Source organism: Rhinopithecus roxellana, chromosome 1 (genome assembly GCF_007565055.1).
Source record: "Rhinopithecus roxellana isolate Shanxi Qingling chromosome 1, ASM756505v1, whole genome shotgun sequence".
Taxonomy (NCBI): Eukaryota; Metazoa; Chordata; class Mammalia; order Primates; family Cercopithecidae; genus Rhinopithecus; species Rhinopithecus roxellana.
Genome location: NC_044549.1, coordinates 136,003,707 through 136,022,719, shown reverse-complemented (window position 1 = coordinate 136,022,719; position 19,013 = coordinate 136,003,707). Strand labels below are relative to the sequence as shown.

Sequence of the window (19,013 nt, the reverse complement as noted above, 5' to 3'; positions counted from 1 at the left end):
TCTAACTGCAATATATCTTTTCCACACATGCCCAAATTCCCCCACACAAGCACACCTGTGAAGGGTACTAAAATGGCACATGTGCAGACCCAATGCACCAACAGCAGGTTCCCCATGATGCCCCACAAGGGACCAAGACCTTTGTGCATTACCCACTGTGGGCTTCTTTACTTACTCTCTTTTCTCTGGTGTAAAGATACTGTTGAAAAAAATTTTTTTTTGAGTAGGGATGTGTTTGAGATGGAGGCTTGCTCTCTGGCTCAGGCTGGAGTGCAGTGGCACAATCTTGGCTCACTGCAAACTCCACCTCCTGGGTTCATCCTGTTCTCCTGCCTCAGCCTCCCAAGCAGCTGGGATTACAGGCACCCACCAACACGCCCGGCTAATTTTTGTATTTTTACTAGAGATGGGGTTTCACCATGTTGGCCAGACTGATCTCAAACTCCTGATCTGAAGTGATCAACCTGCCTCAGCCTCCCAATGTGTTGGGAATACAGACGTGAGCCACAGCTTCCAGCCTGTTTAAAATGTTTAAAAGGCCTACAGATACCCTCGTGGGTGACATTGATAAGAAAAAGAAGAGGCATTTATTTTATTTATAGCACAAAAATTTAAGCTGTTGGAAAAACTGGATAACAATGTGAGAAACTTCTTACAGAAGAATGATGTTGGAATGAACACCATATATGACCTAAAAGAAAGAACAACTTTCCTAAAGTTGTTCTTTAGGCCTAAACTGTTGAAGTTCTGTGCTAAAAATGATGACAGAAGTTAAAAAAAAAAAAAAAAAAAAAAAAAAACTACAGCAAGTTAAATATGAAGATCTTGATCATGTATTGAAAGTGGATCCATCAGCATTTCAGTGAACACATGCCACTTAAGGACATGCTGGTTATGAAATAAAGATCTATTAAAATGAACTGAAAATCAAAGGGAACTGTGAGTATTCAATTGGCTGGTTAGAGAAATTTAAGGTAAGATAGCATTAACTTTTCTAAAGGTTTGTGGTGGTAAAGCATCTTGATCACAAAAACAGCAGAGAAATTCATTGATGAATATGCCAAGTTGTCTCTGATGAAAATCAACTCCAGAATAAGTCTGTAATGCTGACGAAACATCACTGTTTTGCCATTATTGACCCAGAAAGACACTGACTACAGCTGAGAAGACAGCCCCTACAAGAATTAAGGATGCAAAGAACAGAATAACTGTGTTGGGATGTGCTAATGCAGCAGGCATAAATGTGAACTTGCTGTGATAGGCAAAAGCTTGCATCCTCACTGTTTTCAAGGAATGAATTTTTTACTAGTCCATTATTGTGCGAACAAAAAGGCATGGATCCCTAGGAACATCTTTTCTGATTGGTTTCACAAACATTTTATACCAGCAGCTTGTGTGCACTTGCAGGGAAGCTAGACCAGATGATGACTGCAAGACTTTGTTATTCCTTGACAACTATTCTGCTCACCCTTTAGCTGAAAGTCTCATAAAAAATAATGTTTCATTATTTTAACCTTGTGACCAGGGTATTCTAAGATCAATGAGGAGTAAATACAAAAACCTTTTTTGGGCAGCATGCTAGCAGCAGTCAACTGAGGCTGAGTATGGAAGGTTTTCAGAAGGAGTTTAGAATGAAAGCTGCCATATATGCTGTTGCCAGCACAAGGAGTTTAGGATGAAGGATGCCATATATGCCAGCACTTGGAAGACAGTGACTCAGTTGTGTATGCCTGCAGCCTCTGCCTGTCACTACATTTATTGATGATGAGCAAGTTGGTGACTTTGAAGTATGTCAAGTGAGGAAAAAATGACGTCTGACCTCCTTATGCAAAAAAATAATATCTTCAGAGTCCATCTGTAAGCTGGAAGAAGGGTATATCAAAGAAGTGTTTAACATTGATAATGAGGCTTCAGTTGTTCATTCATTAACTGATGACGAAAGAGCTAAAATGCTTCTAAATCAAGGTGATTATGATAATGGTGATAATGAAGATGATGTCGTTGACCCTACAGAACAAGTGCCTATAGGCAGCATGGTGATGGGCTTCTTGAAGCACTAGAGCAGCATGTATTCATAACAGAACAAGAAATAGGTTTATAAAATCAGGGAGAGACTTCAACAAAAACCACTGTTAGAGAGGCAAGTAGGTGGTACTACAGGAAACATTTTAAAAGGCCATTCAGTAGAATGTCTTATTATGCCTAGAGGACCCACTTCTTGGTCCCCCAGCTGCTTCTGATGTTTCTTCTCACCTAACAAAGTACTGTGTACAGGAACTTTTTAATCAAAACATAGCATTGTAGGTAGAGACTGAAAGCCTGCCATTGTTGCTGTTTAACAGCTGATACAGGTATTCTGTGCTGCTTAGTTTGAATACATTATTTTTCACTATTATTAATGGTGTGTCTTATATTTTTACTGTTAAGTTCCTTTGTGTGAATAGGTGTAAGAAAATGATTGCTTGTCAGTAGCATATAAATTCAGTCAAGAATGATGGTGATGCCAAACACCCACAGAGTGTTCACATGGGTGGCTGACATAGTGACACCTGTGTTTTCTGATGAGTCAATGTATACAACCTTTGTTTCATGCACAAAATTATTTAAATATTGGATAAAATTACTTTCAGGCTATGCATATAAGGTATATGAAACATAAATGAATTTTGTGTTTGGACTTGGGTCCCATCCTCAAGATAGCTCATTATAATATCTATGAAAATATTCAAAAATCCTAAAAAATCTGAAATCTGAAACACTTCTGATCCCAAGCATTTTGGATAGGGAACACTCAGCCCGTAGTATGCTTAAGGGAAAGCTTATCATAAAGCTTTCGTCCAGTACTGTTGCAGGTGGTGCTACATTCATTTTTGAAACTTTTCTATTTTCTTAGAAGATTTGGTTTTCACATTTCAAATAAATTAGAATAAATACAAGCTTTTTAAAAGAAAAAGTTTAAAAAATTTATCAATTCAGTAATTTTTAAGGAAATATGTGAAATTGTAAAACCATCACCACAATTGAGTTTTAGTTTTTGTCACCCCAAAGCCGTTTTACTCATTTGTAGTCAATTATGATTTCCACCTGCAGCCTCACCATGAATCTGCCTTGTATTTATGGGTTTGCCCTTTCTGGACATTTCCTGTAAATGCAATCATATAAAATATGGCCTTGTGTGACTGGTTTCTTTCACTTAGTATAATGTTTTCAAGGTTTATCATCATGGTATCAGTGTTGTAGGATGTATTAGTACTTCATTTCTTATTATGGCTGAGGAATATTCCATTATAGATATAACACTATCCATTCATCAGTTGGTGGACATTAGGGTAGTTTGTACTTTTTAGCTATTATGAATAATGCTGCTATACATATTCATCTACATGTTTTTTATGTGGACATGTGTTTTCATTTCTCTTTAGTATATACTTAGGTTCTAGTGTGTATAGAGTAGTATTTCATTGGAGATTTGATTTGCATTTCCCTAATGACCAATGATGGTAAACATCTTTTTGTGTGCTCACTAGCCATTTGTGTATCTTCTTTTGTGAAATGTCTATTCAAAGCTTTTACCTATTTTTAAATTATTTGAGTCCTACAGAGTTGCAGGGTTTCTTTGCATATTCTGGATCAAGTTCTTTCTCACATATATGATTTCCAAATATGATTTTTATTTGCTTTTTATTTTTTGAGACAAGGACTTGCTCTGCCCAGGCTGGAGTATGGTGGCATGATCACAGTTCACTTGCAGCCCCTGCTTTCAAGGAGCTGGGACCACAGGCATGTGCCACCACACGTAGCTAATTTAAAACAATTTTATGTAGACACAGGGCCTCACTGTGGTGCACAGGCTGGTTTCAAACTTCTGATCTCAAGCTATCCTCCTGCCATGGCCTCCCAAAGGGCTGGGACTACAGGCATAAGCCACCGCACCCACCCCCAAATATATTTCTCTTGTCTGTGGCTGTGCATTTTGAAGTTTAAGAGGCTTTTATTTTGAAGTCTTTTTGTTTGTTTGTTTTGGTTTATCTTTTTTTGTTGTTTGTTTCAAGATTGTGCTTTTGTTGTTAGTTTTTTTAAAAACACAATTCGTTCCTCTTGAGAGTTGAAGGCCTATTGTTACATTTAGACCCCATTGTATATTATGAACATTTATTATTGTTCATGTCATTAGTCCATATTGTAGACAAGAATTTCCAAATTATTTTTATTTTCTATGTATATTTCCTGTATACTCATCATTTAGAGTAATTTTTCCCTCATAGATGTGCTATTATAATTTTAAAGAGTTTTATAAAGGTAACTTTAATTTATAGTTGTTTAACTATAATAATCTGTTTTCCTTTTTTTTGTTTTGGCAGCTCCCTAGATCTTTAGCTTCTACTCCCAGTGCTCCTACCACTCCCGCAACGCCAGATAATGCATCACAAGAAGAACTCATGATTACATTAGTAACAGGATTGGCTTCCCTTACATCTAGAACTTCTATGGGTATCATTATTGTTGGAGGAGTGGTAAGAAAGATTACTTTTAGTATAATTAAAATTGAAATGTTTGCAAGGCTGCCTGTTAGCTCACAGAAGAAAAGGTATATAGTATTTACTTCTGTTTATAGGATTTGTAAAATAGTATGAACATTTACAGGTTAAAGGTAGTGAATTAAATATCACAAGTCTCATCTTAAATTTTTAAAAAACATACATTTTTAGGAATGAACTGTCACCATCTAGCTGGTCTTCAATACTTCCTAAGCATTTTCACATCATAGCACCCAAAGAAATATTTGTACATTGGGATAATAAGAAAACCCCAGGTGCCCTATCTAGCCTTCTCTGAATATCAAGGGGATCTATCTTAAGTATTAAATATTATTTTTAGTAGTAGTTATTTGTTTTTTTAAAAAAATTATATCATTAACAGCATAGATATACTTGTTTTGGTTTTTGAAAGATCTGACCTAAAATAGTTAATGTCGTTTTATTGTTGAGATACATTGAATCAGTTTATCAAATCTGGCAGCTTATTAGCTCTCCCTTATTTGTGTGCTGATCCCTTTTAAGCCTGATTGATTTCTGGTAACTTCAGGTTTTCTCATAGAGAAGGAATATACAAATGTATCTAACTCAAAGATCCATAAGGAACTAAAATGCTTTTAAATGTGCTCTCCAAAATGGTGTTTTTCCTTCTCAGACTAACCTGTGACTTTATCTTACAGATTTGGAAAACTATAGGCTGGAAACTCATATCTGTTTCATTAACTATGTATGGAGCTTTGTATCTGTATGAAAGACTGTCCTGGACCACCCATGCCAAGGAGCGAGCCTTTAAACAGCAGTTTGTAAACTATGCAACTGAAAAACTGAAGATGATTGTTAGCTCCACGAGTGCGAACTGCAGTCACCAAGTAAAACAGTAAGTTGAAAGGTGCATCTTTCCTTTAAAAAAAAGTTACTGAGGCCGGGCGCGGTGGCTCAAGCCTGTAATCCCAGCACTTTGGGAGGCCGAGACGGGCGGATCACTAGGTCAGGAGATCGAGACCATCCTGGCTAACATGGTGAAACCCCGTCTCTACTAAAAAATACAAAAAACTAGCCGGGCGAGGTGGCGGGCGCCTGTAGTCCCAGCTACTCGGGAGGCTGAGGCAGGAGAATGGCGTAAACCCGGGAGGCGGAGCTTGCAGTGAGCTGAGATCCGGCCACTGCACTCCAGCCTGGGCGACAGAGCGAGACTCCGTCTCAAAAAAAAAAAAAAAAAAAAAAAAAAAAAGTTACTGAAATACTACATACATGCAGAAAATGCACAAAATAAATGTATTGCTCAAAGAATTATCACAAAATGAACATGTTTTGTGATCGCCACAAATGAGAAAAAATAAACCAATACTAAACCTCACTGCTGTCATTTCTCCCTCCTAATCACTATTCTTCTTTCCATTCTCCTGATAGGTTAGGTTTGAACATTAGAAAATTGGTAGATAGGAACTCTCAAGAACTCTGGAGGGGTTTAAAAAGATAGTTCTTAATTTTTGTTGTTTTTTTTTTTTTTTTCAGAGATAGGGTCTCTGTTGCCCTGGCTGGAGGGCAGTGGCGCAATCATGGCTCACTGCAGCCTCAAATCTTGGGCTCAAGTGATCCTACTGCCTCAACCTCCTGAGTAGCTGGGACCACAGGTGTGTGCCACCACACCTGGATAATTTTTAATTTTTTTTTTTTTTTTTTTGAGACAGGGTCTCAATATGTTGCCCAGGTTGGCCTTGACCTCCTGGGCTCAAGTGATCCTCCCTCCTCAAGCCTCCTGAGTAGCTGAGATTATAGGCATGAGTCACCATGCCCAACTCAAAAGATCTTCAGCAGACCTGTTCTAAATTTATGTACCTGGCTAGGCAAGGTGCCTCATGCCTATAATCCCAGCACATTGGGAGGCTGAGGCAGGTGGATCACTTGAGGTCGGGAGTTTGAGAACAGCCTGGCCAACAAGGTGAAACTCCATCTCTATTAAAAATACAAAAATTAGCCGGGCATGGCAGCACATGCCTGTAATCTCAGCTAGGTGGGAGGCTGAGGCACGAAAATCGCTTGACCCTGGAAGGCAGAGGTTGTAGTGAGTTGAGATCACACCACTGAACTCCAGCCTGGGCAACAGAGTGAGAGACTATGTCTCAGAAATACATAGTTGCCCTTAAGATATTTGTGGTTTCTTTTTTTTTTTTGAGACAGAGTCTCCCTCTGTCGCCCAGGCTGGAGTGCAATGGCACAATCTCGGCTCACTGCAGCCTCCACCTGCCACATTCAAGCGAGTAGCTGGCACATGCCACCACACCCAGCTAATTTTTTTTTTTTTTTTTTTTTTGAGACAGAGTCTCACTCTGGAGTGCAGTGGTGCGATCTCGGCTCACTGCAGCCTCTGCCTCCTGGGTTCAAGCAATTCTTCTGCCTCAGCCTCCTGAGTAGCTGGGACTACATGTGCATGCCACCACACCTGGTTAATTTTTTTTATATTTTTAGTAGAGATGGGGTTTTCACCATGTTGGCCAGGGTGGTCTCGATGGTCTCCTGACCTCATGATCCACTTGCCTCAGCCTCCCAAAGTACTGGGATTATAAGCATGAGCCTCCACGGCCAGCCCCATGCCCAGCTAATTTTTTTTTTTTTTTTTTGTATTTTTTTTTAGTAGAGCCAGGGTTTTACCGTGTTGGCCAGGCTGATCTCAAACTCCTGACCTCAAGTGATCCACCTGCCTTGGGCTCCCAAAGTGTTGGGATTGATTACAGGCGTGAGCCACTGCGCCCAGCCAGATCTTTGTGGTTTCTTAATTAAGAAAACAATGAATAGAAAGGTAGCCTGGCCAAGCAGTCTAAGAAAGCTGAATGAATTCTTAGCATTTAACAAATGAACTTAATGGTAGGCAGACTCCTGATTTCATGGTGAGTGTAATGTATTTTTGCTCTCGCGGTTCAAATTTATAAGTTAAATGCTATTTTATTTTTAGATCTCAGGAGAATTTTATTATAACATATACCTAAGTCGACCCGATTTCTGCTTTTATGCAACTTAAATATTTGTTTCATTCATGTGGTAAAAAGATAGAGAACTCCAGTCAAGTCAGGGTACAATATTCTGTATTTGGATGCCTCTTGAGAGCAGAATTTAAAAATTCTTTGAGTTCAAGATAACTTCAGTTTAATGGGAGAAACTAACATTTATATAATTATAATACAAAGTAAGAGTGATAAGAAATATAAGAAGAAGATAAACTATTATCATTAGACAAGGCTGTACAAGTTACATAAATCATGAAGGATAGTAGATCAATAAAGATTACCTAGACGAGATGTGTAGCATATGAGATTTGAACACGCTGTATCAGAAGATGAGATGCAGACAACAACCCAAATCAAAAGCAAGAAGGTAAGGGGAAAGGAATGCATTCAAGGACATGAAGAGAAAAATTTCAGTGTGGCACGTGTATATAAGCTGTGTACATACATTCAGTTATAGACTTCATGGCAGGATGTGGCCTTGTCTGTATGTGTAGATTGGGGTTTGGATAATTAGGAATTCTGAGAGTGATGTCACCAACACTCAGCTCTAAAACAAATAACTTTGCAGTAGTATATGAAATTGTTCAGACTCAGGAGACAGGAATTGCAGGAACGGTAAACTGTTTCAGATACAAAATCAAAGCCTGAAGTAACAGTTAATAATTGCAGAGAATGGTTACCAGGAGACCTCAAATTTGAGGAATTTGTTCATTTATTCATTCATTCATTGACCACGTTTTTTGAGCCTCTATTTTATCTGATAGTTCTAATTTATATTAAGAATGAGTTTTCATCTAATTAACATATTTGGACATCCAAAGAAATCAGCTGAAATTCATATAAATAAAAACAAAGTTAATGTAGCTTTCCATGCATTGATTATCAAACATTTATTAATTGGCTCCCATGTAGCAATTCATACTAGGGGTTATGGGAAATAAAAACTTGACTTGATCCTCTTTCTTAGAAGACTTGGCACGTTAATGGAGGCAACCTCAAATAATATCTCAATTAAACTAAGTAAATATTTAATATTTAACAAAATATTAAAAGAATGACACATGCTTCATGTCTAATACTGGGATTTGGTGGAATGGGAAGAGGTATGCTCCCATTTAAAAATACAATGTTTGCCAAAGTTGCTATATTAATTTAAGCTCTCAAATATAACCCTTTGATTCTAGAAATATTGTTAAATTTTGCTATAGTAAGGTATTTTTGCCTATGTCACGAAAGTTCGTGGAATTTTTTTTCTGTTCTTGATAATTTCTTACTTTGATTGGGCAGGGTCCCAAGCATGAGTAAGGTTTATTGTGCTTCTGAAGAAACAGACCTGTCTTTGTCTTTACGTAGCTTGTTCTTGTTCACAGCCATATAGCAGAGGTAATATCGTCTCTTGAGCCAGGATAAAATTCAGCCCACTAGTGCCATACCTTCCCTCTTAGCATTCTTAGTGTTCTGATTCCCTGTAGTTTAGAAGTTTTTTAAAACTTGTGTTCTCCTTTTTATGTGAGCTTTAAATTAAAGCTTATTCATTTTTGAAGACATTTATGACTGCTTCTAAATTTTTATTTTAAGAAAAATGGCTACCACTTTTGCTCGCCTGTGCCAGCAAGTTGATATTACTCAAAAACAACTGGAAGAAGAAATTGCTAGATTACCGAAAGAAATAGATCAGTTGGAGAAAATACAAAACAATTCAAAGCTCTTAAGGTATGTAAACCTTTCTTCTCAATAATTTGAACATTTACTCGTCTCATTACAAAATATGTAAAATTATTAATGAATTTGTATTCATACCTAATAGCTCTTTGTGTTGGTTTGAATGAAAATCTTCCATATTGAATTCCAGGTGTTTTGCAGTTTCACCGAAGGCTAATTTCAACAAGAAAACAAATCTGAATCGAAAGAAACTTTATAGATCCAAATTTCATTAGGCTCTTCATTAGGCTATATTTGTCCCTTTCAGAATAGAAGTTGTATAATTAAAAGTGGTTTTTAGTTGTATGTGTTCAAGACTCATAACTTCTGTTTTCATGGGAGACTATTGATTGTGTATACTTAAATCATAACAAAAGTAAGATTTCCTGATAAAATGTGGATTTCTGGTTTGATATGATTCATTATATATTATTTAGGGTCTAATGAAATTTGCTTTTGGGGACAAGACTGAAAGTGTCACCATTCGGTCTGTAGTTGGGAATTCTTACTCAGTGCTTAAGAACTTAACTTTCAGCTTTCTTACTTATGCTTACCCATTAGGCTCGCTTGTCAGAATGTCTTGGAAGAATGATTAAACCTCATTTAGTCCCTGCTGTTACTTCTAGGACACATACTACACAAAATTGCCCGTGTAAGAATAGCTTAGTAGTCAATGTTTACAAATTGGAGGGACTGTCTTTGTGACCTGGATTTTTGGACGTGCTTAAAACACCCATAGTAGTGATTATCCATAGCGTCTTCATCTGACCAACACACGTGTTCATTGCACCTTAGTTTCAAAATCTCTGGAAAAGATGACTGCCTGTCACTTAGATATTTCCACCCTCACCCACCCATGTGAATTGTATGTATTCGATTGCCCCTATTTTAAGTCAGCTCATCCCAAATATACCTTTCAAATTTGGTGAAACTGCAGTAGAAATTGGTTTTTTGTCTTAACCTTAAACTTAACCCTGTAAGTTTTTGTGGTTAATTTTGGTTTTGATTTATTCAGCTTTTGATAGAGAAATGCCTAGGTAAGTTTTTTTTTTTTTTTTTTTTTTTTTTTTTTTGTGACGGAGTCTGGCTCTGTCGCCCAGGCTGGAGTGCGGTGGCCGGATCTCAGCTCACTGCAAGCTCCGCCTCCCAGGTTCACGCCATTCTCCTGCCTCCGCCTCCCAAGTAGCTGGGACTACAGGCGCCCGCCTCGTCGCTCGGCTAGTTTTTTGTATTCTTTAGTAGAGACGGGGTTTCACCGTATTAGCCAGGATGGTCTCGATCTCCTGACCTTGTGATCCGCCCGTCTCGGCCTCCCAAAGTGCTGGGATTACAGGCTTGAGCCACCGCGCCCGGCCGACCTAGGTAAGTTTTTAAGTAGTATTTCATTTTGTTACAATAAAACAAATGATAAAATAGATTATTGGCATTAGTCATGTAGCTCTCTGATTTGGGAAAGACTGGCTTGAATAAGTATGAATATTTTTGGTCTGCTAATTAATCATTTTTCTAATAGAAAAAAGTTTAAAAAAATCAAATACCATAATATTTGGAATCTCCATTTTTTACTAGATTAGGCTCAGCCATTTGAATAGAATTTAATGTGCCAACGCTGCAGGAGAGCTACCTCAAGAAATATATACAGTAGAGTTCAGAGCTGATGTACACTTCATTTGTGTGACCTGAAGCATATGCACACAGGAATAAAGTAAAACAAGACCCCTCCCTGCTCCATAATGGAGAGAGAGAGCCCACGCAATGAATATGTGCCCTGGCATAGTATGAGAATGGGAAACAAATCTGGTTTTCTAACAGTTTTAGTTCCAATTTTCCTCTCTCGTGGGCATTTGGCTGCATCAAGGATGAATCTAGTGTTTAAAGGAAATATTTTTGGTATGCCATTGCCGCTGTAACATCTGCTAGTTTCCTTATATGTCCGTAAGAAACACTCTGTACTTTGTGCATTATTTAAAGGGAATTTGCAAGCATAATCATGACTCTAGGTAACTTAGGATATAACTCCCGTGTAAGATGTGATTCCACTGTTTGTTATGCTCTTCGTTGTTTATTATTAAAGTTTTTGTCTTTTAATAATGGATGGAATGCACTTTTCTCCTTGACTTTTATGGTAATTAGATTGTTGTTTTATTTTTTTTAATTAGAAATAAAGCTGTTCAACTTGAAAATGAGCTGGAGAATTTTGCTAAGCAGTTTCTACCTTCAAGCAATGAAGAATCCTAACAATAGAGATTTCTTTGGTGACCATGATGGGAGGAAATGAAACTTGTAAGATTGGGACAGTTGTTATTTTTATGAAATGACTTTAAATATGAATTGTACTAACTGTACCTAAATAGCAAAGCCCTGTGTAGATTCTGGTAATGATCTATCTCAGGGTATGTGTATTTTTGAAGAGTGTTATGTCCTTAGTTTTAATTTTGGGTAAAGAAAGGGCTAAAATCATGAATTAGTTACAAGCAACAGTACCAACTTATGTGACCCCTGAGGGGTGGGGCTGTGAGCTCTTAATTTGTTTTTGATTCTGAAAAACTCTGCTTCCTGGCATCCAGGAGTTAGAGATTGAGCCTTTCATCTTCTTTTTCAAAACTAGTTTTTGATGCTTTCTTTCATGGGAATAGTCACTTTTTAATTTTATTTAATAAATTGCATTGCTGGAACCACCAAGGAGTGTGGAATGTCCTTGAGTGTATTATTTATGCAAGTTACAGTCACTTTGCCATATGGCAGCTATGTGAACCACTAATAAATGTGCTGTTTTTACTTTTTATTCCCATTAAAACTGACGTGAAACAGGATAAAAGCTTGTTATGGTCACTTATAAGTATCTGAGTCTAAGTAATTTCCTTAGATGTTTCTAAAGACACATTTTCAGCTTTGCTCCAATTTTGATTACAATAAGGAAAGCTTTCCTAGCGCAATTTTAGGAGTAAAGTTTGAAGAGATAAAAATAGCCAAAGATAGGAGAGGTCTGAATTTTGAATGATAAAAGTGATGTTTTAAAAAAGCTGTTCTTCAGGAGGCATTTGTCTAGGATATTGCTGGATTCTACCCCATTGGAGGCTTTTAATTTTATTTGTATCAATTTTCCAGGGTTTCATTGAAAATTATTACTGTATTTTTTACCTTAATGAAAGATTTTGGGTTCAAATATCTTTCTATATTAAAAGCTGATTGAGTCTGTACACATGTAAATTATGCCTAGTGGAGGTTCTGTTGACTTTCTTCCCCACTGTGGAAGAGGCCAGTTTTGCCTCCATTTGCACATTCATTTCAGTATTTCTGATCAATACATGTAACGTTTACAAAATTCTCCCTTGAGCTGGTAGAAATACCTCACCAGTTTCCTCTTTAATGAATCAAATCTTTGAAGTTAAAAAAAATTGAAACTCAGATGGAATGGAAATGTACAAAAATGACACCATTCTAGGAATTTGCTAGACAAAATATAGGACTACCAGATCAATATCTCCTAGACACTTGTTAGAAATGCACAATCCCAGGGAACACAGTACATTTGGCCACGTGTAGTTTATGCTTCCTTTTCATGGGAGGGATAAAATTTAAGGCTTTTTTTCTTTGAATACACAATCCTTCCTTTTCTATGCCTGTTAAGGCTTCTAGATGCTACTCAGCCTTTTTACAGCAGGTGCAACTCTGTTCTTCAAGATATCTTAGAAGATAACACTAGGCCATTGAAGCCTTTCAAAAATATATTTTTATGCAAATTAACACTAGAATGCAGTATGCTAATGCAAATTAATTTTGGTGTTTAGCTTTTATTGCTGATTTATAACCCAGGAAATGGTACAGGTCACAGAAAGTGGGATTAGGTAACAACTACAACATGGAAAAACAATGTCTAAGATCACGTACTGCTAATTTAGGTTACAAAGCTCAAGACCGTAACCTTTATATGAAAGTACTTAAACTTGAAAACGCATAATGGTTTGGTATCACCTCATTAGTATAATACAGTGGTTCTCAAAGTTTGGTCCTGGATCATCGACATTACTTCTTTTTCTTTTTCTGAGACAAGGTCTCAGTCTGTCACCCAGGATGGAGTGCAGTGGTGTGATCATGTCTCACTGCAGCCTCAACCTCTCGGGTTCAGGTGATCCTCCCACGTCAACCTTCTGGATGGCTGGGACAGCAGGCACACACCACCATGCCTGGCTAGTTTTTATAGAGACGAGGTTTCCCCATGTTGTGCAGGCTGGTCTTGAACTCACAGGCTCAAGTGATCCTTTTACCTCTGCCTCCCAAAGTGTTGGGATTACAGGCGTGAGCCACCACGCACAGCTATAATCACCTTCAAACTTACAAGAAGTGTGGATTCTTGGGTCTGAACCCAGACCTATGGAGTCGAACAGTAGGCTTGGGGTCCAGCAATCTATGGTTTAACAAGCCATCCAGGTGTTTCTGATGCACAGTAAAGTTGGGGGCCACTGGTGTAGTAGGTTTGGTATGGCAACTTTTCCATCACTTGTTTTATGTAGTTCTATCTGATCAATTGTGAAAACATAATGAATGTTGGAAATGGAACAGTAAAATAATGAAAGCCAACTCTTATGCCTGGAAATATGTGCACCTATGACCAAGTCCATGAATTATACAGAAATTATGTGATTATGAGTGATGTACTTCAATATTATTGCACATACACTTGTTTACTTTGTATGTTTGCAGGATTAAACTTTGTATAATGTAAACTTTAAAAAAATTTTTGTAAACTTAAAAAAATTTTTTTTTTCAGTATACAAGGTTGCAAGATGAAAATAAAACCTGTTTGCCTGATAGTTGACAAATGTAGCATTTATACTAGTAGTAAGTGAGGTTTAATCTTTCATTCTTAATTACTTTTGTGGTAGTTATCTTGAGGAGACCTCTTTTGACTGCATTACGGTTCTTCTGGGCAAATTGACACTAGAATGCAGTATACTAATGCAAATTAATTTTGGTGTTTAGCTTTTATTGCTGATTTATAACCCAAGAAATGGTACAGGTCACAGAAAGTGGGATTAGGTAACAACTACAACATGGAAAAACAATGTCTAAGATCATGCACTGCTAATTTAGGTTACAAGCTTAAGGCTGTAACCTTTATATGAAAGTACTTAAACTTGAAAACTCATAATGGTTTGGTATCACCTCATTAGTATAATACAGTAAAAGAGTAAGTCAAAGTTACATACACCAGTCATTAGTATGTGTTATACAGTACTGAGAGGTGGCAACATGCTAGCAGCCATCGCTCTCGGCGCCTCCTCGGTCTCAGAGTCCACTCTGACAGCACCTGAGGAGTCCTTCAGCCTGCCACTGCACTGTGGGAGCCCCTCTCTGGGCTGGCCGAGGCTGGAACCGGCTCCTTCTGCTTGCAGGGAGGTGTGGAGGGAGAGGCGTGGGCAGGAACCGGGGCTACGTGAAGCACTCGCGGGCCAGCACATTCTGGGTGGACATGGGCTTGGTGGGCCCCGCACTCGGAGTGGGTGGCCAGCACTGCTTTCCCTGGGCAGTGAGGGGCTTAGCACTCGGGCCAGCAGCTGCAGAGGGTGCACTGGGTCCCTCAGCAGTGCTGGCCCACCAGTGCTACGCTCGAATTCTCGCTGGGCCTCAGCTGCCTCCCCATGGGGCAGGGCTCGGGAACTGCAGCCCGCCATGCCCGAGCGTCCCTCACCCGCTGTGGGCTCCTGCACCGCCCGAGCCTCCCTGATGAGCGCTGCCCAGTGCTATGGTGCCCAGTCCCATTGACTGCCCAGGGGCTGAGGAGTGTGGGTGCATGGAGCGGGACTGGCAGGCAGCTCCACCTGCAGCCCCAGTGCAGGATCCACTAGGTGAAGCTACCTGGGCTCCTGAGTCTAGTGGGGACGTGGAGAACCTTTATGTCTAGCTAAGGGATGTAAATACACCAATCGGCACCCTGTGTCTAGCTCAAGGTTTGTAAAGACACCAATCAGTACTCTGTATCTAGCTAACCTAGTGGGGATGTGGAGAACTTTTCTCTCTAGCACTCTGTGTCTAGCTAAAGGATTGTAAATGCACCAATCAGCACTCTGTGTCTAGCTCAGGGATTGTAAACACACCAATCAGCACTCTGTCAAAATGGACCAATCAGCTCTCTGTAAAATGGACCAAGCAGCTCTCTGTAAAATAGACCAATCAGCTCTCTGTAAAATGACCAGTCAGCAGGATGTGGGTGGGGTCAGATAAGGGAATAAAAGCAGGCTGCCTGAGCCAGCAGTGGCAACCCATTGGGGTCCCCTTCCACACAGTGGAAGCTTTGTTCTTTCGCTCTGTACAATAAATCTTGCTGCTGTTCACTCTTTGGGTCCATGCCACCTTTATGAGCTGTAACGCTCACCATGAAGGTCTGCAGCTTCACTCCTGAAGCCAGCGAGACCACGAACCCACCGGGAAGAATGAACAACTGCAGACGTGCCACCTTTAAGAGCTGTAACACTCACCGTGAAGGTCTGCAGCTTCACTCCTGAAGCCAGCGAGACCACGAACCCACCGGGAAGAATGAACAACTGCAGACGTGCCACCTTTAAGAGCTGTAACACTCACCGTGAAGGTCTGCAGCTTCACTCCTGAAGTCAGCGAGACCACCAACCCACCAGAAGGAAGGGTCCGCACCAGAAACTGCGGACACATCTGAACACCTGAAGGAATAAACTCTGGACTACCATCTTTAAGAACTGCGGCTTCATTCTTGAAGTCAGCGAGACCAAGAACCCACCAATTCCAGACACATTTTGGTGACCCAGATGGGACTTTCACCTGTCACCACGCGGTGAGAATTTTGCCTATCGCCAAGCAGTGGGACATCGACTGTCGCTGATCGGTGAGCACCAATGGACCTCTTTTGCTTGCTATTCTGTCCTATTTTTTCTTAGAATTTGGGGGCTAAATACTGGGCACCTGTCAGCCAGTTAAAAGCAACTAGCATGGCTGCCGGACTAAAGACACAGGTGTCAGGCTTTCTGGGAAAGGGTTCTCTGACAACCCTTGACTCTTCGGAGTTAGGAGCGTTGGTTTGCCTAGAACCAGCTTCCACTTTTCCTGTACTTCTGGGCTGAGCCGAGGGTCGACAGGGAGGAAAGCCATGCAGCTCCGGGTTCCTGACAAGAAGTTGGTTGACCCTGCAGCCATGAGCGGAACTCTCAAAGGCATGTCGCCCAAGCGAGACTCACCTGTCTATTCTATCTATCCTGACCCTTGTCCCCTGGGTCCTAATGCCTGCCGGACAAATTTCCTCTCACCTCTCTTCTCCGAGGCTAGTCCCGCTTCTAAAAATCACTCCCTGTCTCTGTTGCTTTTCTAGTTTCTCCTGTAAGAATCACTTCTAGTATAAACTCCAAGACTCTGTTGCCTTCTTTAGGCACCCTGGTTCACCAATCAGAAGACATAATTTTTGCCCAAAGCCCCGTCGTGGAGGGGACTACCTGGAATTTTAGGATCCCTCCTCAGACTAGCTGGCCTAACAAAAGCTATTCCTGAAGCTAGGCTATGAGGAGCCTCAGAAATTGTATCCTTCCTGTTCATGTAAGTGAGGACAAAGGTTTCACTCTTCCAACCCTGGAGATCCCTTCCCTCCCTCAGGGTATGGCCCTCCACTTCATTTTTGGGGCATAACATCTTCATAGGACAGGGGTAAAGTCCCAATACTAATAGGAGAATGCTTAAGACTCTTAACAGATTTTTGAGAATGCGTTGGTAAGGGCCACTAAATCCGATTTTTCTCGGTCCTCCTTGTGGTCTAGGAGGACAGGCAAGGGTGCAGGTTTTCAAGAATGCCTCAGTAAGGGCCACTAAATCCGACCTTCCTTGGTCCTCCATGTGGTCTGGGAGGAAAGCTAGTGTTTCTGCTGCTGCATTGGTGAGTGCAACTATTCTGATCAGCAGGATCCAGGGACCGTTGGGCAGGGAGAGAAACAAACCAAAACCGCAGAGGGTTTTGTCTTTCAGACGGGAAACACTCAGGCATCAACAGGCTCACCCTTAAAATGCATCCTAAGCCATTGGGACCAATTTGACCCACAAACCCTGAAAGAGGAGGCTCTTTTTTTTTTTTTTTTTCACTACCGCTTGGCCCCAATATATTCTCTCTCTGATGGGGAAAAATGGCCACCTGAGGGAAGTACAAATTACAATATTGTCCTGCAGCTTGACCTTTTTTGTAAGAGGGAAGGCAAATGGAGTGAAATACCTTATGTCCAAGCTTTCTTTTCATTGAGGGAGAATACACAACTATGCAAAGCTTGCAATTTACATCCCACAGGAGGACCTCAGCCCCATATCCTAGCTTCCCTATAGCTCCCCTTCCTATTAATGATAATCCTCCTCTAATCTCTCCTGCCCAGAAGGAAATACCCAAAGAAATCTCCAAAGGACCACAAAAACCCTCAGGCTATCGGTTATGTCCCCTTCAAGCTGTAGGGGAAGGGGAATTCGGCCCAACCAGGGTACATGTCCCCTTCTCCCTCTCTGACTTAAAGTAGATCATGGCAGACCTGAGGAAGTTTTCAGATGATCCTGATAGGTACATAGATGTCCTACAGGGTCTAGGGCAAACCTTCGACCTCACTTGGAGAGATGTCATGCTATTGTTAGACCAAACCCTGGCCTTTAATGAAAAGAATGCGGCTTTAGCCGCAGCCCGAGAGTTTGGAGATATCTGCTATCTTACTCAAGTAAATGATAGAATGACAGCCAAAGAAAGGGACAAATTCCCTGCCGGTCAGCAAGCCATCCCCCATATGGATCCCCACTGGGACCTTGACTAAGATCATGGGGACTGGAGTCGTAAACATCTGTTGACCTGTGTTCTAGAAGGACTAAGGAGAATTAGAAAAAAGCCAATGAATTATTCAATGATGTCCACCATAACTCAGGGAAAGGAAGAAAATCCTGCCTTCCTTGAGTGGCTATGGGAGCCTTAAGAAAATGTACTCATCTGTCACCTGAATCACTGGAGGGTCAGTTGATTCTAAAATATAAGTTTATTACCCAATCAGCCACAGATATCAGGAAAAAGCTCCAAAAACAAGCCCTGGGCCCTGAACAAAATTTGGAGACATTATTAAACCTGGCAACCTCGGTGTTCTATAATAGGGACCAAGAGGAACAGGCCCAATAGGAAAAGCGAGATCAGAGAAAGGCCGCAGCCTTAGTTATGGCCCTCAGACAAACAAACCTTGGAGGTTCAGAGAGGACAGAAAATGGAGCAGGCCGATCAACTGGTAGGCGTTGTTATCAGTGTGGTTTACTAGGACACTTTAAAAAAGATTGTTCAGTGAGAAACAAGCTGCCCCTCGTCCATGCAATCACTGGAAGGTGCACTGCCCCAGAGGACGAAAGTTCTCTGGGTCAGAAGCACCCAACCAGATGATCCAACTACAGGACTGAGGGTGCCAGGGGCAAGCACCATCTCATGTCATCACCCTCGCTGAGCCCCCGGTACATTTAACCATTGAGGGCCAGGAAATTGACTTCCTCCTGGACACTGGTGTGACCTCAGTGTTAATCTCCTGGCAGGACGACTGTCCTCAAGGTCCATTACCATCTGAGGAATCCTGGGACAGCCTGTAACCAGGTATTTCTCCTGCATCCTCAGTTGCAATTGGGAGACTTTGCTCTTTTCACATGGCTTTCTTGTTATGCCTGAAAGTCCCACACCCTTACTAAGGGAGGGATATATTAGCCAAGGCTGGAGCTATTATCTACATGAATATGGGGAACAAGTTACTCATTTGTT

General features: G+C 40.5%; 1 protein-coding gene across 3 annotated transcripts in view; it reads left to right on the top strand.

The window, feature by feature from the left end:
- The window catches only part of MFN1 (mitofusin 1), a 47,853-nt gene extending 35,402 nt beyond the window's left edge, over nt 1-12,451 (top strand). For all 3 annotated transcript variants that reach the window (XM_030931825.1, XM_010373906.2, XM_010373916.1), the window contains exons 15-18: nt 4,362-4,514; nt 5,216-5,412; nt 9,119-9,253; nt 11,401-12,451. In XM_030931825.1, coding sequence (XP_030787685.1) covers nt 4,362-4,514; nt 5,216-5,412; nt 9,119-9,253; nt 11,401-11,479 — 564 coding nt within the window. In that variant the 3' untranslated portion in view covers nt 11,480-12,451. The remainder of the gene's footprint in view (nt 1-4,361; nt 4,515-5,215; nt 5,413-9,118; nt 9,254-11,400) is intronic.
- Nucleotides 12,452-19,013: the final 6,562 nt, after the last annotated feature.